The sequence below is a fragment of the Ostrinia nubilalis genome, chromosome 11 (assembly GCF_963855985.1).
Source record: "Ostrinia nubilalis chromosome 11, ilOstNubi1.1, whole genome shotgun sequence".
Lineage (NCBI taxonomy): Eukaryota > Metazoa > Arthropoda > Insecta > Lepidoptera > Crambidae > Ostrinia > Ostrinia nubilalis.
This window is the reverse complement of record NC_087098.1, coordinates 11,434,575-11,454,643: the sequence shown is the minus strand read 5'-3', so window position 1 is coordinate 11,454,643 and position 20,069 is coordinate 11,434,575. Positions and strand designations below refer to the sequence as shown.

General features: G+C 37.8%; 1 protein-coding gene across 1 annotated transcript in view; it reads right to left on the bottom strand.

Annotated features, from left to right (window-relative positions):
* Positions 1-20,069, bottom strand: part of LOC135076264 (apoptotic protease-activating factor 1) — a 36,150-nt gene that overhangs the window by 14,775 nt on the left and 1,306 nt on the right. Inside the window, exons 2-14 of the mRNA XM_063970748.1 lie at positions 17,846-18,009; positions 15,637-15,864; positions 15,066-15,274; positions 13,054-13,354; positions 11,919-12,151; positions 10,079-10,640; positions 9,050-9,240; positions 7,921-8,038; positions 7,248-7,431; positions 6,613-6,793; positions 5,602-5,768; positions 4,995-5,253; positions 4,089-4,244 (exon numbers count right to left, since the gene is read on the bottom strand). Of these exons, the coding sequence (XP_063826818.1) occupies positions 4,089-4,244; positions 4,995-5,253; positions 5,602-5,768; positions 6,613-6,793; positions 7,248-7,431; positions 7,921-8,038; positions 9,050-9,240; positions 10,079-10,640; positions 11,919-12,151; positions 13,054-13,354; positions 15,066-15,274; positions 15,637-15,864; positions 17,846-17,983 (2,927 nt within the window). The 5' untranslated portion in view covers positions 17,984-18,009. The remainder of the gene's footprint in view (positions 1-4,088; positions 4,245-4,994; positions 5,254-5,601; positions 5,769-6,612; positions 6,794-7,247; positions 7,432-7,920; positions 8,039-9,049; positions 9,241-10,078; positions 10,641-11,918; positions 12,152-13,053; positions 13,355-15,065; positions 15,275-15,636; positions 15,865-17,845; positions 18,010-20,069) is intronic.

Below are 20,069 nucleotides of genomic sequence, written 5' to 3'. Positions count from 1 at the left end.
GGCAGCAAAAATGTTCCTCTTTCTGAACTTACCTATTATGAGTTCCATCGTTTCGGACCTGCGTCCTTCAGACTCTCTCCCGTTGACGAATCCTGCGTCTCCAAAATAATTATGAGTATCTCGTCTAATGCGGAAGGTGCAGATGGTATTACACGCGATATGATACTATTGACTTTGCCAAAAACACTTAAAGTTATTACCGCACTTGTTAATAAATCTATTCAATCTTGTGTTTTCCCTGATGTATGGAAAGAGGCCATAGTGAAACCTATACCTAAAAACAACACCCCTAATGAGGTAAAAGACCTCAGACCAATTAGCATTCATCCTTTCATGTCAAAGATTATAGAAAAAATTGTGTGCCAGCAGCTAACGGAGTATCTTGACAGCAGCAACATTTTGCCTCAAAAGCAGTCTGGGTTTAGAAGCGGCCGTAGCACAGCCACTGCTCTGTTGGATGTTGTCGACGATGTCCTGGCTGCGGAGGATAGAGGTAATGGGTCTATACTTGCCCTTTTAGATTTTTCTCGCGCATTCGACTCAATAGACCATAAACTCCTTGTTTCTAAAATGGCATATTATGGGTTCCACCGAAACACTATTGAATGGTTCTCCAGCTACCTCACTAATCGTTCGCAACGGGTTGAGATCTGCAGCGAAACCGGTATCAGATCGCGGTCCGAGGCTGCCCTACTCACCCGCGGCGTTCCTCAGGGATCTATTTTGGGGCCAATTCTTTTTATATTGTACAGTGCGGATTTGGTGAACTGTATAAGGCATTGTAATTATCATCTTTATGCCGATGATTTACAGATTTACCACTCTTTCCATCCAGATGGGACTCTTAATGCACTTAGCATTATTAATGAGGACTTGACAAGAATCAGCAACTGGGCAAACAATAATTCTTTGCTTCTAAACCCTTGTAAGTCTCAGTTTCTGGTGCTGGGCTCTAGGAACCAAATAAATAAAATTAACACGTTTCCTCTTGAGGTCAGGATTGGAGAAACTGTTATCAAACAAGTGACAGAGGCCCGAAATCTTGGAGTTCTTATGGACAGTCGTCTAAAATTTCACAATCACGTTTTGGTGACAGTCAAAAACTGTTTTTATAGACTTAAAGTTCTATATAGGATTCGTAATTATTTAGATATCGACATAAGAGTTAAACTTTGTGAAGCATTAATACTTTCCAAATTAAATTACGCGGATACGGTCATGGGCGAGTGTATTTTCGGATATACGAGGAAACTTATTCAGCGCGTCCAGAACTCATGTGCTAGATTCTGTTTTCACGTTCCGCCAAGGGCTCACATCACCCCATTTCTTAACCAAGGAAACCTATTGAACATGACGTCTAGGCGCTCACTTCACTTTGCATGTATGTTATTTGGTATTGTACAAAGGAAATCGCCGCCCTACTTGTATGAAAAGCTTTCATTTTCTCAACGTAGAATCAGACTTGCTTCTCGGATGGTTTGTCCCAGTCACAGCAGTGCGGCATTTCGTGGCAGTTTTCGTTATTCTGCCACGAAGTGCTGGAACAATATACCACCACCTATAAGGTGTTGTCCTAGTATCGGATCTTTTCGTGTTAGATATAAGGGTTACTTGCTAAATTTACAAAAGGAATCTTAAATTATTAAAAAAAAAAAAAAAAACAGGTATTTAGTTCAGTATATCATAATATCACCATTATTATTTTTTCTGGGACCTACCATTTATTATTATTATTCTTACGCATGAATATTTTGATTATTTTTTCGCTTGGTGTGCGGACGAAGGTGCATCGTGTTAAACGCTTTGACATCATAATTACTTTCTTGTGATGGGAGCTGTTTTGCAATCGGAGTGTGTGGCCTGATGTGCTGTCGACTGTACCTACCTAGTCTTTGTTCATTAAGTAACAGTGTTGTATTCTTCGCCTACCAGTAAGGAAATCGGTGTGTTTTTTTTAGTGATAACTGTGTTACTTGTACTGCAACCGGAGTAGTATTGCTGTGTTATAGCAGTGCCTCTTGCCCTCCGAGTATCCACGGAAGACCAGCGTCGTGGTGTCCCTTACGACACCTCGACATGATGCTGAGTGGATACCGTTTCGGTGACACGCACATTACCTACTCTCTTTACTTTTGTTAAATATTTTTGATTTGTGTCGCTGAATAAAATATTTCATTTTCATTTTCATTTTCAAAAAGTATGAACGTCGAAATGAGCAATGGTTAAAATTAGAGTTGCCACGAATAGTAAAATTTGTCGGCCGTTTGGTGTAGTGGTTCAGAACGGACTACTATGCCGAGAGGTCCCGGGTTCGATTCCCGGCCGGGCAGAAATTGAAATGATGAATTTTAATTTCTGTGACGGGTCTGGGTGTGACTATGTATAATATTTATGTATTTAAAAAAAAAAGTATATAAGTAGTATATCCGTTAAGCTAGCACCCATAACACAAGCATTAAGTTGCTTACTTTGGGGCTAGCTGGCGCTGTGTGAAATTGTCCAAAGATTTATTATTTATTATATTAGTGGAGAAGAATACTGTGGCAAATGAGATGGATTTTTATTTGAAATCAAATCGACTAGATCAGAAAGCTGATCCTTACAAGTGGTGGTCAGCTAATGAAAAACAATACCCAAACCTCTCGAAATTTGCTAAAGTTTATCTTTCTTCTCCCGGGAGTAGCGTGTATAGTGAGAGGTTGTATTCTGAAGCTGGTATCATTTATGATGAAAAGCGTAATCGTTTGCTACCGTCAAATGCTGAAAAGCTTGTTTTTACCCATCACAACTTACCGCTTATTAATTTTACTTGTTAAAGTATTGTAATTTGATAATAAAGACAAATCTTGATTAATATGATGTGTCTTTTTTTCCATGATTTGGTATTCGGTATTCGGCCGAATAGTACCTATTATTCGGCCGAATACCGAATACCAAACAAAGTGGCCGAATAGGCCGAATACCGAATAGTAGCCGAATATTCGTGGCATGTCTAGTTAAAATGATCTGAAGTTAAAATGTCTTCGGGTTTATTCGAACAAGCGTCTTATTGTATAATAGCTAACGTGAACACGTGTTTAAATGCATCAAGGTAAAAGTGTCCAAAAATCTTTATTGGCTGGTCTACAAGAACATTGAACATTTTGACATTTAATTTTATTAATTAAATCATGAGCACAATATATCCAGTTGATCATTTTATCTATCACACCTTTTGTTGTACTTGCATTTTGTGATGTGTACCATTTGTCACTAAACCATTGTAACCATGGTAATAATGTACATTTTGACACTGAGACTTTTTGACGTTCATACTTTTTGCCACACTGACAGCCGGTCCGTATGGACATTTTGACACCTGCACATTCCAACCGTTGAGCGTTTTTTCGCATTGACTACCCACTCCCAGAATGATTTTACATGGGGTTCCTTTTAAAACGTAGGTGTTCACTAAGAACGGATTGTACGAAAGGGGGTGAAACCACGCTTATGAAGTCGCGGGCGGTCGCTTGTATTTTATTATCACCCAAAGAGCGATGGAGCGGGCTATACACGAAGTTTTTCTGCGGATCGAATCAGAAATGACATAGCTCATGGAATTGCCAAACTTAATTGGCAGTGGGCGAGCATATTAGCTCGTAAAGCTGATGGCCGTTGGGGCTGAAAAGTTCTCGAGTGGCGACCACGATTCGGAAGACGTGGAGGGTAGTAGTCCACCCACTATGTGGACCGACGATCTGGTGAAGGTCTCGGGAAATACTTGGATGTCGGTCGTTTTGGAAATTATTGGGGAAGGCCTTTGTCCAGCAGTGGAAATTATTTGGCTGTAGCGAACCTACGAGCAAGTGTGTATTTTTTATCTGAAACTAGCTGACCCGGCGAACTTTGTTCCGCCTTAATGGCAATAAATAAGCAGACTTTTTTTTTAATTTCGAACGGGATAATAAGTATCCTATGTCCTTCTCCTGGCTCTAAACTACCTCCCTGACAATTTTCAGCTAAATCGGTTCAGCCGTTCTTGAGTTATAAGTGGAGTAACTAACATGACTTTCTTTTATATATATAGATTAACAATGAAATGAACTTACCCGTTCTTCTGGGTCTGCTGCAATACATAAGTCGGTTCCAGGTTCCACACTTTGGCGGAGTTTTCAATAGTTCCGGTCCCGGTAAGCAGTACGTCTGAGCCCGGCTCGAAGTCGTTCCAAACGGCTATTTCACTGACATCCATTGATACTACATTTCTAAAAAATAAATTAAAATGTTTTATTATAATATCCCGCGGGTATCGTAAGAGGCGATTTAGGGACTACACATCAAACAGAGAACGGGCAGCAACGCTCTCATAAACATCAATCTTTTATACAGCGATCTTTAACCCGCCTGCCAAGCGTGGGGATTATGGCAAAACCCTCCATTATAGTGGATGAGGCTCATAGTCCAGCAGTGGACTGTAAAGGGCTGTTGATGATGATGATTTTATAATCATCATCATCAACAGCCCTTTACAGTTTACAGTTTCAATATTATTATTGAAGACCTTTTGGCGTAGTTGACGTCGATGCGGGCATACGTTATCACTTGGATGGAAAAAGAAAGGAAACGAGTTTGCAAATCTTGAGATCCTGGAGTTGCAAAAACTTTGACGCCCGTATTCACAAATGATACTTGCTTAAGTAAAGCAGCAAATCGAACCCACAGCGTTGAATAGAGCTCTGTGATTGGTTCGTGTGTCACCCTGTGCGTCCACGCGTACTGTGAGACCTCATAGTAATGTTTGTGAATACGGGCGTGAATCTTATCACATTCAACCACAGGCACACAGGTTGTCATTACCCCTCATTGTTATACGGACGCTAGCACATCAGACTTACATTTTTGTTGCAATATCGCCCGTTACAACCACATAAGACACCGTGTTTATTTTGATGTGCTGTCGTCTGTTATATTTCCTCTCTATCAACGATTTTTAAAAGTATCAATAAAATTCTTACCCCCTCCGATTTTCCAAGTCAAATATTCGTGAATTGGTCTTCAAGTCTATACAGATGACCCGGCTATCGTCCGTCGAAGCGAACAGCAAAGTGCCAATCTTGTTAACGACTATGGTCAGGAATAAAAGATTGTCCTTCACGTCTTTGGCCTCAATAATTTTGTTGCACATACACGTATTGCTTTGGTAGTTTATTTGATACAGGTGTTGCGTTATTTCTTTCGCTTTTAGGGTGATGATTTTGATGGTCTTGTGGTGACCTGTAAGAAATATCGTTTTAGTTTGGGGCTAAAAACTAATTTAGTAAATACATGATTGCTTGGTCATGCCATATTTTGAGCCTTGAATAAATCTTAAAAAAATGATAATAAAGAGATGAGATGGAGATAAAGCTCTCTTTTCATATTACATTTCTTCATACACTTAACAATTTCATGGCGCAAGTATACTATGTCGAAAATTGGCCGAGACGTAATAGTGTGAACACCATCTCGGTTACTTTCTCCTTTCCCCACCCGTGATTCGCCCATACTTCGATCGATGTTCTAGCGCTTCGTCTCGGTCATAGTTCATAGTGTACTTGCGCCATTAGAGATTTAATTACTGACTTGGAACAATTAATATGTTGAGCACCGGCCCAGTTTCCTTTATGGTCATGATCTTGTCCTTGCTCGTCTGGTCGATGACGAACAGATAGTTGGCGCCGTTGCTGACCACAGCCGCGATCAAGTAGTTGTCGTAGTTGCATGGAGCGCAACATAGTATCTCTTGGTCCCTGTGAATGACACATGCATTATAAAGATGGTTAGGTATAAATATAGGTCGCGCAGCAAGAGTTGAGGCGATCAACACAAGCAAATATTTCTGTTTAAGGTGACGGCGTCGAAATCTTGCGTATTCCGACTGATTTGTGTATTCAGACGGCTTAGTGTTAAGTTTACATCAAACGTCGTCACTTGCGAGCGCGTTAAAAAAATATAATTATGATGATTTTAGTTCTTGAAAGTTTCCGCTAGGGGCGCTGTACAATCCGTCATACATTTTGTCCTTATTTACACAGTCGATATCGAATGCGTTTGATGTAAACTCACACTACGCCCCCTGAATTCAAATATTACATCAGTGTGAGTATATTCGCCTCAACTTACGTTGTGCGACCTATACCTAGATTAGGAATTTGTGTTTTATTCCTTTGCGTTTTAAACTTCAAGTTTGTTAAGACGTCATGAAAAGTACAGTTTACATATCGCCAAGATGAGAATTGTTGGGAGAAAGTTTTAATATGAATCAAATCAAATTATTTATAATAAATAATAAATCTTTGGACAATTTCACACAGCGCCAGCTAGCCCCAAAGTAAGCAACTAAATTATATACTTTTTTTTTAAGTACATACATATTATACATAGTAACACCCAGACCCGTCACAGAAATTAAAATTCATCATTTCAATTTCTGCCCGGCCGGGAATCGAACCCGGGACCTCTCGGCATAGTAGTGCGTTCTGAACCACTATTTATTCAGATTGATGATACTAAATAATAGAAAGGGCCTAACCCTTTCTATTATTTAGTATCATCAATCTGGATGTGTTTTCGACTGTCGATTTATCCACTCACCTGTCAAAATTGTCGAACACCTTTAGCACCGTCCCATCGACGTTGTAAAGCACAATCATCTTGGCTGTGTGCGCGATTAACACCTCGTGATGGTTGGCCCAGCGGCAGTTCAGGAATAAACCCAGCTTGGGCTGTATCGTGCAGTTGCTTGGACAGTTGTTGTTGTATAGTTCCTCGTTTTCTGGTAAATAATGGGGAATATTTCAGATGCTGTTATATGGAAACTACGCACTGCATTCTATCAAAATCTGATATTGTCGGTTTGCTATAGTATTGATTGTATGAGATTTTTTAAACATTCGCAAAGCCTTAATAATCGACTGAATTCGATATCAGTCAAGTATATATCCTAAATTAATTACAGGTCAAGTGCTTCTTTTGATAATTTTGCATTCAACTTCACTAGCGCATAGGTGTATGGAAAATTTATACTTTTCATAATTACTACAAATATTTAAATAGAACAATACTACAAAATACATTAAAGAGAAAAGCGAACAAAAAACCAATAGTAGTTTCTAATAATAATTTGACACAGACAGACAACAGGACGATAAACAAACGTAGCATAAGATTAGAACTTAAAATATGAGTGAGTTTGTGTGAGGACGTATCTTTGAATTGTGTGTACAAACCTTCATCAATGACGTCATCAGTCTCCTCCCTCTCGACGTCATCAATGAACCACATCTTGATGACGCCGTCAAAAGACAGCGCTGCCACTTGCGGCGGATTCATGGGGCATGCACCAATCCATTTAATACCGTACTCTGATCCGTTCAGTTCTTTCTTTAGTTTGTTAGTGGGTATATGGAAGAACTGCAAGTGTGGTGCACAACAAGTCAGTACGGTGTTTGTTAAAACTAACACTGTGATAGTTTGCTTCAAACAAGACGGTAATAGAATCGATTTCAAAGTAAACATAACTGCAAGTCAAGTTAAATTGAAACGAAAAGAGATATTGAACGCTTATTAAAAATGACTCTAAATTATTATTTATGAATAATCTGACGTAATAATGTTATAGCTGCCAGCAGGAGCATAAAGAATATCGTGCAGTAGCATTTTGAGTTTGTAAGGTTAGCCATCATAATGATGATGGAACATCAGTTTTGATTTTAAATATTTTTGGTTTGTTTGAAGCAAACCAATAACATATAAATTAAGTGTAGGTGACATAATTACATAAATTAAGTCAATTTCCACAACAAAAAAATTTAATGTGAGAGTGAATCAATCATGTGTTACAATTACAATAATATTATTTGCTAACATTATATTCTCAAATAATAGTGTGTGTATCCTTACCTTTACAAGCCCAGTAAAAGTACCAACAAGCACATAGTCGCCGAGAAAGCACACAGCTGAGATATTCTCTTTCACGTCAATGGTAGAGTGTTTTATTTCTTCGACATCTTGTTCATGCCTGAAAAAATAATCGTAGATTAAAATCAAATGCATATTTATGTGATATTAATATTAACTACGAATACTACGATATTAATATAGAAGTAAGTATTCCTTACGACACCTCGGCATGATGTTGAGTGGACACGCACATTACCTACTTTATTTAGTTTTAGTGTTGTATCATTTTCTTGATTTTGTTTTGAGTCGCTGAATAAAAAAATACATTTCGTTTAAATATAAGAAAAACCGTACCTACTACTTGTGTAAGTGTCAAATTACATGGCTGAAGATAACTTTTAACAGGCAGGTTTTTTTTTTCTTTATTTGATTTGCAGACAACAATTACATGATATACATATCACCGTAACAATACCCACAAGTTCCCACGGTTTTCCAACAATATTTATTTTATATTTTGATGTGCCATTTTCTTGATTACAGGTAAGTTCTTACCGGTTTACGGTAATTTACATTGTTAAGTTGCGTGTAAGTAAGATACCCTCAAGATGTCATACAAAATGCTTGTAAAACCACACTCTGAGCACGCTACTGTGTAAGTATGTCATGTAACTCGGGAAATTTTCTTGACTCAACTCAGTAACTCTGGCACAAGCATCCACTCATTGAGTTAACTCAAAATTCCAGAAATGGGTTAAGAATAAAATTCCTTTAATATCATAAGTATTGGGCTTTTTGGAAACACATTTTGAAGGAGTGAGTTAATATACCCTGCACAGTGAACTGTGTTAGCGTAATGATACTAACGAATATAGGTACCCCTTATCCTAGGGGACTGAGAAAATAGGTTTCGTGTTGATTTGTTTACCCATTTACATGTTATGAGCTGCAGATTAATTTCAAATCTGGGGTACAACATTTTTCTAATCAAAAAGTTAGCATCAGTAATTCGACATACTCAACTGTCTTATAGATTATCTGGAAGAGATCGCTCTTCACACCTTTTTTCTTAATTCCTTTCCTTTCTTGTTTTATGTTGTGTGCAATAAAATGTTATCTATTTACTTACAAGAATTCAAAGTACAGTTCCTTCTTCGCAACGCTTTGCCGAGCCAAATCCCAGGCTTTTGTGTAGAGAATGCCAGTCGACTCGTGCTGAAGTATGCTTTGAACTATGTCGGTGCTAGGGTACCGGTACAAGTCTATGCCATGGGTACTGATGTACGCTCTGATGCTGCAAAGAAGGTCCCTATCAAGGGTCTGCAAAAAACAACTGTATTTTAAAAAAGTTTGGTTAAAACGATTACAAAGCATTGCACATACTGGAACCTCTTTTTAATATAATTATTGCCTGTGTTAGGATCTCAAAAACATAATTCAAATAAATATATTAATTCAAACTTCCTATGAAGAGCTTGAAATATGGAGTCTTGATAACAAAAAGATGCTTTAGTTGATTCATATTATTATGTATAATGGAATAATATAAGCGCTAATGATTCTAGACATAAATAAATGAACCACATTACATTAATTTTGCAGCTGCAAGATTCGAACCCACAACCGTAGATGGTGTTGCAGTGTAAGTACCACCAGACAGCTGTCTTTGTGATTATTTTAATAAAACATAGAACAAAATAATGCGATTCACTGTTTGTGATAATACCAATTGACTATTTGCGTCTCATTTGCAAGCCGTGCGAAAATTAATTTTATGAAGATAAACACAACATTTTATGTTATTAAATTACAATTGTGTTTATCCTTATTTGATAACACTCAATGGTAAATATTACAACGCACATGTATGGGAAAGTCATTATTTGTATTTATTGTAAAGATTTTTGTTTTTGTTAAATCTTGAGCAACAGGTTCCGAAAAATAGCTCTTAAAAAGATTTTAGACATTGAGAAATTAGTGTAAATAGTATTTTAATGTTAGAGAAATAAAAGTAGAATGAACTAATTAAAATAATAATGTTACAAGGTAAACAAATAACAATGGTTTGAATAAAAAAATCTAAACCACAAAAATGGTTTGAACTAATTAGCGAGCCGATAATGGCGCATGCGTCATAGTACGTCTTCATTATACTCACATCGTTTACTATTTGCGTTTCATACTTTTGTAAGTCCAGTATCACGTCCGCAGGTCCAGTGAGCCTTACTTTGTTCCCAAGAAACTTCAGATCCAAATACAACTTGTTGAACAATGACCATCTGTTGTTGAGATTCTTCGTGTTCAATATGTGGTAGCCGATGTAAAACGCTATGTAACCATCGTCCGTTATTTCAACAGGCAGCTGCTTATTCACATCATACTGGTAGCTCTTCAGAAAATCGCTATGCAATTTCTTTTTGTCTTCATCACTCAATAATGTGCCTTTTAAGTACGTCATAATAAGGTCGTGAACTTCATACATGTAGTTCCTCTGATCGTGATCGTAAATTTCTATAATGAGAGATTTGACACGGAGTTTCCTCATGATCATTTCGACATCGCTCGTCTCCTTATTCCAGAGTTTGGATAGAACTCTAACGGATACTTTAACGTTATCTGGCAAGATGGCTAGCATTTTGAAAAGTGGTAGGATATTTGGTTGCAATGAGTTTATGCAGACCTCTATTGTTTTCATTTGGTTGTCGTTATGCCTCAACAAGCTGTGAATAATGATTATCTACATGACTATGTGCAATTAAATTTTAGGAGTGGGATGTATGTCTGTTGCATGCCTAATTTATTAATAACTGCATTTTGACCGAGTGGCATCGAAATATTTACAGACATGGAAGTGAGGTAGTAAGTAGTAGAGATGAAACGGATAGTTGTTTGGCCGGATACCGGATACCGGATATCCGGCGAGCTGCTAGGCCGGATAGCCGGATATCCGGCGGCCGGATAGTTGGCCCATTGTCTTGTTGCATGTCGTGACGAGTTTAGCGCCGCACAGGTGCTTCGAACGCGATCAGTGGGTCTGGTAGACTGGACAAGTCACACTTTTCGAAAATCGAATTTCGGTTGCCATCGTGAGTGTTTGATTGAATAGCTAAAATTAAATTAGTTTACTCGCTGCGTAATCTGACTGAACTGCATCATGTCATCAGATTATCTGCATGAGTGAAAAAAAGATCGCTTGTTTTATTTGGCAATATTTCGACATTAACAGATATTTACTATTTATACAATGTATTCGTCATTAGAGTGAATAGCCTAGAAAAAGAAATTAGTTTTTTGAAAGGCCTCAATATGTTTTTTTTTGTAACTTTTTGGACTTTAAATAAAAGCTGTCATTATCATAAGCCATTTTTATTGATATTTACCTCAAAGATTAATGTATTTAATTTTATTATAGGAAATTGTCGTAGTTTTTTAATATCCGGTATCCGGCCGGATAGTGAGTTACTATCCGGTATCCGGCCGGATAGTAAAAATAGGCCGGATATCCGGCCTACCGGATAGTTACCGGATATCCGTTTCATCTCTAGTAAGTAGTGTAAAAAATCGAAAATTTATATCTATGTCTTCCACTCATTAAAGCATTCCATAGTAAAAGAAAGAAATATTATCTAGCTAGAGGATTAAAAATAGCAGAAGATATTAGTTTACTTAGCCATTTAATGTTGATGATGTGTAAGACTGTAATAGACTGAAATTCTGGATAGGTGACAATAGAAAAAATATGAATGTTTTCATAGACAACCTACTCAAATGTGAATGTGATAGATAATATGAAGGACATTTCAATGCAGTGTTGGAGAATATACAGTGTACAAAAAACAGCAGGACTAAATTAATAATACAGGAATGAGTAAAAAGATAACAGTGCTCACTGTGATAGGTTTCAAGCTAAATAAATAAATACAGTAGTTAATACTGCGTAGAAAAAAAAACTTGTTTATGGAGATCGTGTATAATGAAAGTTACGTGGAAATACTTACTATAGGAAGTCCTTTTTTTCGAGCTGTTTCAAATAATAGTTCCACCGTTTATGATCATGGATCAGTCTCTCTTTGTCTTCGGCTAGCTGGGCCCCGATGAGACCAATGTTAAAAGGGCTGCCTTTGCACGCATCATGGAACTTCTTGGCTTGTCTGGGCAACTGCGAGACGTCGAGATCAACATACGAAGCCAGCAGCTTTAAGGTTTCTTCCTCTTTGAGACTGTTTTCTACCTAAAAATAAGAAATGTTATCATACAGTTGTGATTTGACATTGCAATATTGTATTATTTAAGTAACATTTTAAATTTTTAAGTAAGCATTGACTTATTAAGACTAAGACACATGACAACATGTTTGTTTTGTAATACAACTGAGGCCCGGTTTCCACAAAGGTGAACAACCAATCAGATGTCGTTCAAATTTAATGAAATTGACAGAATTAAATCTGATTGGTTATTCAAAACATTCTCCGCTCCGCTCCGCCATTGTGGAACGAGGGCCTAAGAGGAATTGACATTTGAAATTCATGCCAATTGCTGGTATAATCATGTGAAGTTGTTGAAAGTGAACAGTTGTGGAAGTGCGTACATAAACTCATTGGAGTGATGCCCGCGCAAATCTCCTTGACTCGACCCTCAGGCATTATCGAATCAAATGCAAATTGAACAACGCGGGAATGACCACATAATACCTGTTTGAATATTGAGTAGCCAGTGAATGAAATGTTGTCACAAACCAATCGTACGCAGTGTTGACAGATATAGTATTTGGCATGATGGCTGTAAAGACATTTTAGGCTATTTGGAGTGTAAATCGTGGTAGGGTAGAGTCATACAGCCATGCAGTGATATTAGAATGATTTGGCCGGAGAATCGGTCTTCTACATGGTCTCATACAAATACGCACGTATAGATCAAGCCTCGTGCACGCTATATGGCAATAGTGATATCTTACTCATCGCTCAAATGATAAACTTTTTACACACATAACGGTAACATTTGAGCAGTTATTATTTACCGTACACAGTGGCTGATAAGACAGTGAAATTATACGAAAAATATTGTGATAATCATATCAACTCAATATAAACAAGCAAATAGAATATACGCTGCTTGAATGAATCATTCACTTACCTTGATAATCAGCGGCTGAAAACTGGAAACGACCTCGGAGTCTCGGGTCGTTACTAATATCTTGCATCCGATATCGAACGCTTCGACGCAAAGTTTCTCATTGACCTCATCTAGCACCAACAGGGCTTCCTTGAGAACCTGTTCCGAGAACTGCGACTTCAACCTGTCCCTCAGTTCTAACCAGGTCCACTCGTAACTGGACAGGGAGTGCGAGTCCATGTTGGAGCCTAAACTTGACATTGACATTGTGGAGTTCATGTGTGAGGTGCGAGTGTATATCGACGATGCCCTTCGGTATAATCTGTTGGCAAAAGATATGCATTTTATACTTCACGAATCAGAAATTAGTTTTATCATTTTAGTTCTTGATAGGAAGGTTGAAATCAGATCAACAATCATTTCTAAAGTTTTGAAAACATATTTTCCGATATTCTTACTAATAATAAAAATGCGAAAGCAACTCTGCCTGTGTCGCTTTCACGCCTAAACTGCTAAACCGATTTTTGATGAAATTTGGCATAGAAATAGTTTGAGTCCCAGAAAAGGACATAGGATAGTTTTTATTTCGGTTTTTGAACGGGACGAATTGAGGAACGCGCGCGATAATTTTTCTGTGACATAAAATTTCATGCAGGCAAAGCCGCGGCCGGAAAGCTAGTATGTTATACTTCGACGAATGCCCCACCAAGGATTTAAACAGTTTTATTTTATACAACCTTTATTTATTACCCCATAACAGCTCAAATTGGTAGTTGGATCGAGATATTTTTAGAAGATGGCTCAGAGAATGATAAATTACTGTCTACTTCAGAAAATTAGCTTCATTAGTACTTTGGGAGGCGTGTAGGCGAATCACACGACAGAACTCAATCACTTATGTTTAGTTTAAAAACTTTTGTTAATATGATTTTGTTTGCTACCGTTTGAAATTGAAACCAGTGTCTTACTTTCATAATATCTTCGAAACTTGTTTACACTGCTAAATTTGGCACATGCATCGTATTATCATTGCCTACAAACAAGTTTCGAGCTGGATCACCGAATACTACGCGCAATACATAATGATGATTGAACAATCGTGGACAATATTTCACTCCCACACTGCAGATACATATTTGGACGATTCTTTATTTCGTGTATTGGAAACACCATGATGACTCACAGATTTAGGATAATGTATTGAACTTGAATAGAATAATTATCTAAGTACTGATATTACTAATAAACTACAAATAGAAGAACAAACCAAAATGAGTTTAAATTACAGCTTGGATTTGAGACCTTGAAAATTAATTTCAAATAAAAGCAAGGCATTTTCCTCATTAGTTAAACAATTACTGTGATTTTACGTGTAAATGTTTGCTGAAGCTGGTTTCAAAACCAGGGTAAACCCAAGATATTAAATGAGACATAGCCATTTAATTGAACCATCACCTTATTTTACATAATTAGTGCATCCTAATCAACGATACACTTCGACTATAGATGAGAATTACTCACTTATTTTGCTGTGCTATGACGTCATATTTCGTCTTACATTTTGCCAGATTGAGCCAGAATACAACTCCGTTGAAGTTGTTGGTGATAAGTTCGGAGTTATCGCGGAGGACGCTGATCACTGCGGAAGTCTTCCCAGAGCCAGACATGCCGTGCAGAGTCAGAAATTACTTACTTATTTTGCTGTGCAATGACGTCATCTTCAGTCTTGCAGTTTGCCAGATTGAGCCAGAATACAACCCCGTTGAAGTTGTTGGTGATAAGTTCGGAGTTATCGCGGAGGACGCTGATCACCGCTGAAGTCTTTCCAGAGCCAGACATGCCGTGCAGTCAGATATTACTTACTTATTTTGCTGTGCTATGACGTCATCTTCAGTCTTGCAGTTTGCCAGATTGAGCCAGAATACAACCCCGTTGAAGTTGTTGGTGATAAGTTCGGAGTTATCGCGGAGGACGCTGATCACCGCTGAAGTCTTTCCAGAGCCAGACATGCCGTGCAGTCAGATATTACTTACTTATTTTGCTGTGCTATGACGTCATCTTCAGTCTTGCAGTTTGCCAGATTGAGCCAGAATACAACCCCGTTGAAGTTGTTGGTGATAAGTTCGGAGTTATCGCGGAGGACGCTGATCACCGCTGAAGTCTTCCCAGAGCCAGACATGCCGTGCAGGGCCAGGATCTTGTGCCGGGCAAGGACAATCAATCTTGTTTCTATTTCTTTTTCCTGTGGCAAGTTTCATATGCGATTAAGGACACTTTATTTCTTTTACAGGAGCTTTTGCATTGCAAATAAGTAGGAAGTTTGATTGTTTACTCAGCTAAAATAAAAGTTACAGAAAAAAACTACTTCGATTAATTATCCAACGGCTTAAAAACGATAATATTGTGTTAAGACCTTTTTTCACTAGCCGAATTTGATTTGTTTGTTTTATTTTGTTTGTCGTTTCTTTTCGGAATCTCGAGACAGTGGTAAAGTAAGAAAGGAAGGTGTTAAAAACGAAATCGTTTTGCGAAGAACGTAAATGAACTTTTATAAAGACATGCAAAAACTAATAATCAAGAATTTATATTTTAAAAGATATTTACCAAAGTCGTTCTCCTGACATAGTGCATAGGCAGCCTCGGGACATCGCCACGGCTCAGGCTGTCCTCAAAGCTTTCGTTCAGCATTGGCTCGTTGTTTTCCACCACCAGTTTTTTCCAGAGCCAATCGTAGTCCTTAGCCAGGCAGTCGACAAACGCCTCGAACGTACTGTTGGTGCCATACGCCAGTAAGTAGTCAACTATATACCTCGCGCGGTCTTTCCGACTTTTCTGCAATGTACAGCAATTTACATAAAAGGTCGCATTATCTTTTGTGTGTGTGAGCTAATGTCACAAAGTGGTTATAACAGAAGGACGCAGACCAATTACCATGCACTTAAAGATAAATAGAACACAAGGTAAACTAACAGTTACGCAAACAGTGAAATGGAATAGAAAAGCCTACGATTGTCATTTGGACTCTCCTCCTAAATACTTCGACAAGGATTTATGATATTAGAACTATGACCACAGAATAATAATAAGTACTACGTACAGAAGTTTTACTTCGCGAAGGTATTTAAAAAAATGTATGCTCAATGTCATTAACAATATGGTGTAATTTAGCTTGTCTCAAGAGTCAAGCAAGTTTGTCAGAAGTTTTGTTGACAAACGTCAGTGATCGGTACTGCGCCGAAGCTATAGGGCTGACTTCGGTAAAATGATGTGACGTGAGGTGCCAATCTGCAGAAAATGGCGGAGGAAATACATGATTTAGCATGAATTATCATGAATAATATTAACTACTTATTTACCTCTCAGTGTCTTGAGGCAACTTAAAAAAGTACATTCTGTGTTTTTATTATTATTTAGGCAGTTAAATACTGCACAGTATTTAGTACACCATTTTCTTTATTTTTTTCCATCATACACAAGAATACGCGTGCGTGAGTCAATGTTCGCTCGTATGTGAGGCCTTGTCGAATAGTACTCTTGTAGGGGGCAATCGTGCGTGTTTTGTTTTCGATGTAAACTCGCGGAGATGAACAGGCCTGCTATGACTAATAAGGATACGTCACAGATATGGTCAGTGTTAATTCAATCCTACGAATTGGGTATGGATGGAGATAATGATATTACGTGTTATTGATAACTGACGTTGCAAGTGTAATAACAGATAGGTAATATGATTTCTTTAAAGCTTAATTATGTTTTATGTGACGTTGCAAGTTGTATGCAAACAGATATGATTTATTTAAAGCTTAATTTCTTCTAAACTTGCCTGATAACAGCCGTTAAAAATAGTTTGACAAACAATCTATTTGTGAGTAGTTGAAGTCAATTTAGGTAATGATGTTTCATCTCATTTGAATAAGTATGTCGCAAATCATAGCGTGCTTGCGTGTTACTATCTGTAACGAATAACTGACCATAGTTGGTCTGATAATTCTGATGGAAAATCTAAAGGTGTTCTTCCACCGGGGCGAATCACGAGAATGTAACAATATGTAGGTACCTACTGGATTAGATTCTGAGCGTTATGCTTTGACGTAAAGCTAAAAGACTTGTTTGTATACGCATAACTCCCAGTGAAAAAGCACCTCAAATATAAACGTCTCAGATGTCACACCTGTTACAATTTTTCAACTATTCGTAATTCGTATGTATAGCTATAGTTTCTGCCGGTATTGGTATAGGTTTAAGTTCGTCACAGTCCGATCATATGACGAATATAGGTATAAATCTAAATGCCTCGCTGTCTATTCTACTGATAAAACAGCAAACAAAACACTGAATGAGGGCTATCGTTTTAGCGCTCACCAGTTAGCGCTACTGTAGAGTAAGGTCCTGTCACTTGCTAGTAGCGAAGACAGTGGCACCAACTGGTGAGCGCGAAAGTGGTAGGAGGACTATCGCATTTGCACTCGTCAAGATGGCGCCACTGTAGAGTAAGGTCCTGTCAATCGCCAGGGGTGCCAACTGTTAAGTATTAAAACGATAGCCTTCATTGATTTCGTCGTGGCTGAGTAGTTATTGAGAATTAACGCGAATGGTACAAAAACCATCCTAACAATAAGTTGTTAGGATGGTTTTTGTACCATTACCATTAGCAAGAGACTTATCTCTTGCTTGTTGTGGTGATTCACATAACGGTAATCCAACGTTAGTTAGTTGAGTGTGATTTTGACGACATCTAGGCACCTACATTAAAAATATCATGGTTTGGATCTGTGTCATTTCAAATCAATTTAAATAAGCGATGGCTCCATACCCGGTTGATTATCTCGTCGAACTCATGGCCCGTGATCACTTGCTTCGCGAAGAGGGCGTCGACGATGAACTCGACATCCAGATCCTTTACGATGTCGAGCTGGTAGCGCTGAAGCAGCTGCCTTTTCTTGTTGTCCATCGTGTTTGTTTGCGCCTTTGTGGCATCTGGAAAAATATGTACATTACCCATCGTGATCTACAGAAGAAGATAATGTTGCGGGTCCAATGAGAGCTAAACTTTCCCGCGGGGTAAACTTGACCTTCACTGGTTGGGTTTTTATTGGCGGTAAAGCTGCAGATCCTGGCTACACAGGAGTTGCAGCGGTGAAGGGCACGATAGGTGGGAATAGTCCCATACATACGACAGCACGTCTAGCTAAGCACTGTGGCCTCCTAAGTTCGTTTATAATAGGGGCGATATTGCAACAAAAAAGTTTGTCTTTACATTATTGGAATATGCTTCGATCCCTAGATGTAAAAGCGCTCATTTACCAGGAACATTTACGTGTAATGTAGCAGTAAACTATTACATGTAAACAACATACAACAACAGTATAATGGAGAGTAATGTTTTGAAATAAAGCTCTATTTTGATGCTCCCAGTGGTAAGCGTTTACAAGTCGCTAATTCGTATCTTGCACTGTCCTATCACAAACAATGCTGCCTGTATAAGGTCTCTCCGTCCATAGGCGTTAGTGCAATTCACGTCTCTGCAAGTCTCGGCAATATTGAATATTGATAATTTACGAACACAACGATCGCGAAAGCATGGCATTAAAGGGCAGCAAAGTGAATTAACTAAGCGCTTCAACAGACTATTTGTCTAAATGGATCTAAATGTAGATAATAACTTAATGACTATAGAAAATAATAGTAATGCGTATTTTACTGAACGGTAAGTGACTCGCATTATCAGGATTGGAAGTAAATAAAACAAAACGATGTTTCTAGTATGTTGCTGTTTTCCATAAGGCCATAGAAATCAAACTTTACCTTGAATAAAAAATAGAACACACTTGAAATGACCGCTGCTACTAAAAGACCACTTGACTTTTTAAACCGAAGTTTTAAATGGCTCTAAAAATACCGCAACATTAGTGTGGCCGGAGATTAAGATTCAAACTGAGTAATTCTTAACATTGCGCGACCTTGCGTATTAGTGCCACCTACATAATAAATAGTCAAACACGTCAAAAATGCGAGAAGAGTGGCGTTGACCGCGCTCTGGCCTCTGACGGCCAAGGCCGCTATTAATTGGGAATTTTTGGGAAATTAGTAAACATCAAATAAATGACATAATATACAAGTTCTTATAATCACACAATGACTTATTAAAATTTCTTAGCGATTAGAGTCGCTTCTTAAACTAAATTATTAATAAACAACTTGAAAAAATCAAACTGCCTAAGGCGGGAAATCGTGGGTTCAATTCCCGCCTTAGGCAGTTAGGTTTTTCAAGTTGTTTATTTAATCACACAATAGTTTTGTGGCTGACAAAACAACACATTTGACGAATGACATATTAATTTTATTTATTTATTAAACTCATCATTATAGCGAGATGCCAATAACCAGAGTATTAAACACGTGATAAAAGGAGAGTTTAAAACTCAGGTTACCAGATCAAATTCTTCTTACATGATTAAGATCATGGTTGTTCCTTAATGTCAATTTGTAATTTTGTGATAAAATTAATTTATTTAGGTACCCAGTCTTTCTATGGAAGAGTTTTAAATACTTGATGCAGAGTTTCCTTTTGTAGTTAACTGGCCTGTTGACCTCGAACAACTTATTTTAGTAGGAGTATATTATGCTAGTAGGTACGTCTGGCTGGATGAGTTTATTGATAGTTCTATCTATCCAGTAACTAAAATGATTAAAAAGCTTTTAGAGTTTAGAATCACACTTATGCGAATGTGACTAAGTCTGTGTTCACCATTCAATTCCTATGATTTATTTACTTACTGCATAATTTCAATGCACAATTTATATGCTGTAAGAGTCCCAGACCTGATTCCTTTTCTATTTTTAGGTCAAGGTTAGCTTATCTTTGTATTGTTCTCTACGATAATTGTTGCCGGATGTGGTAAAATGATAAAGTGACCAATCAATTATTTGTAAAAAGTTGAAGTGGTATGATTTTATAGCTTAATATTATCTTGAAAGTACGCTAACTATCAGTAGAGTAGTTATGAATAAAATAACAAGTGCATGACAAACAACAA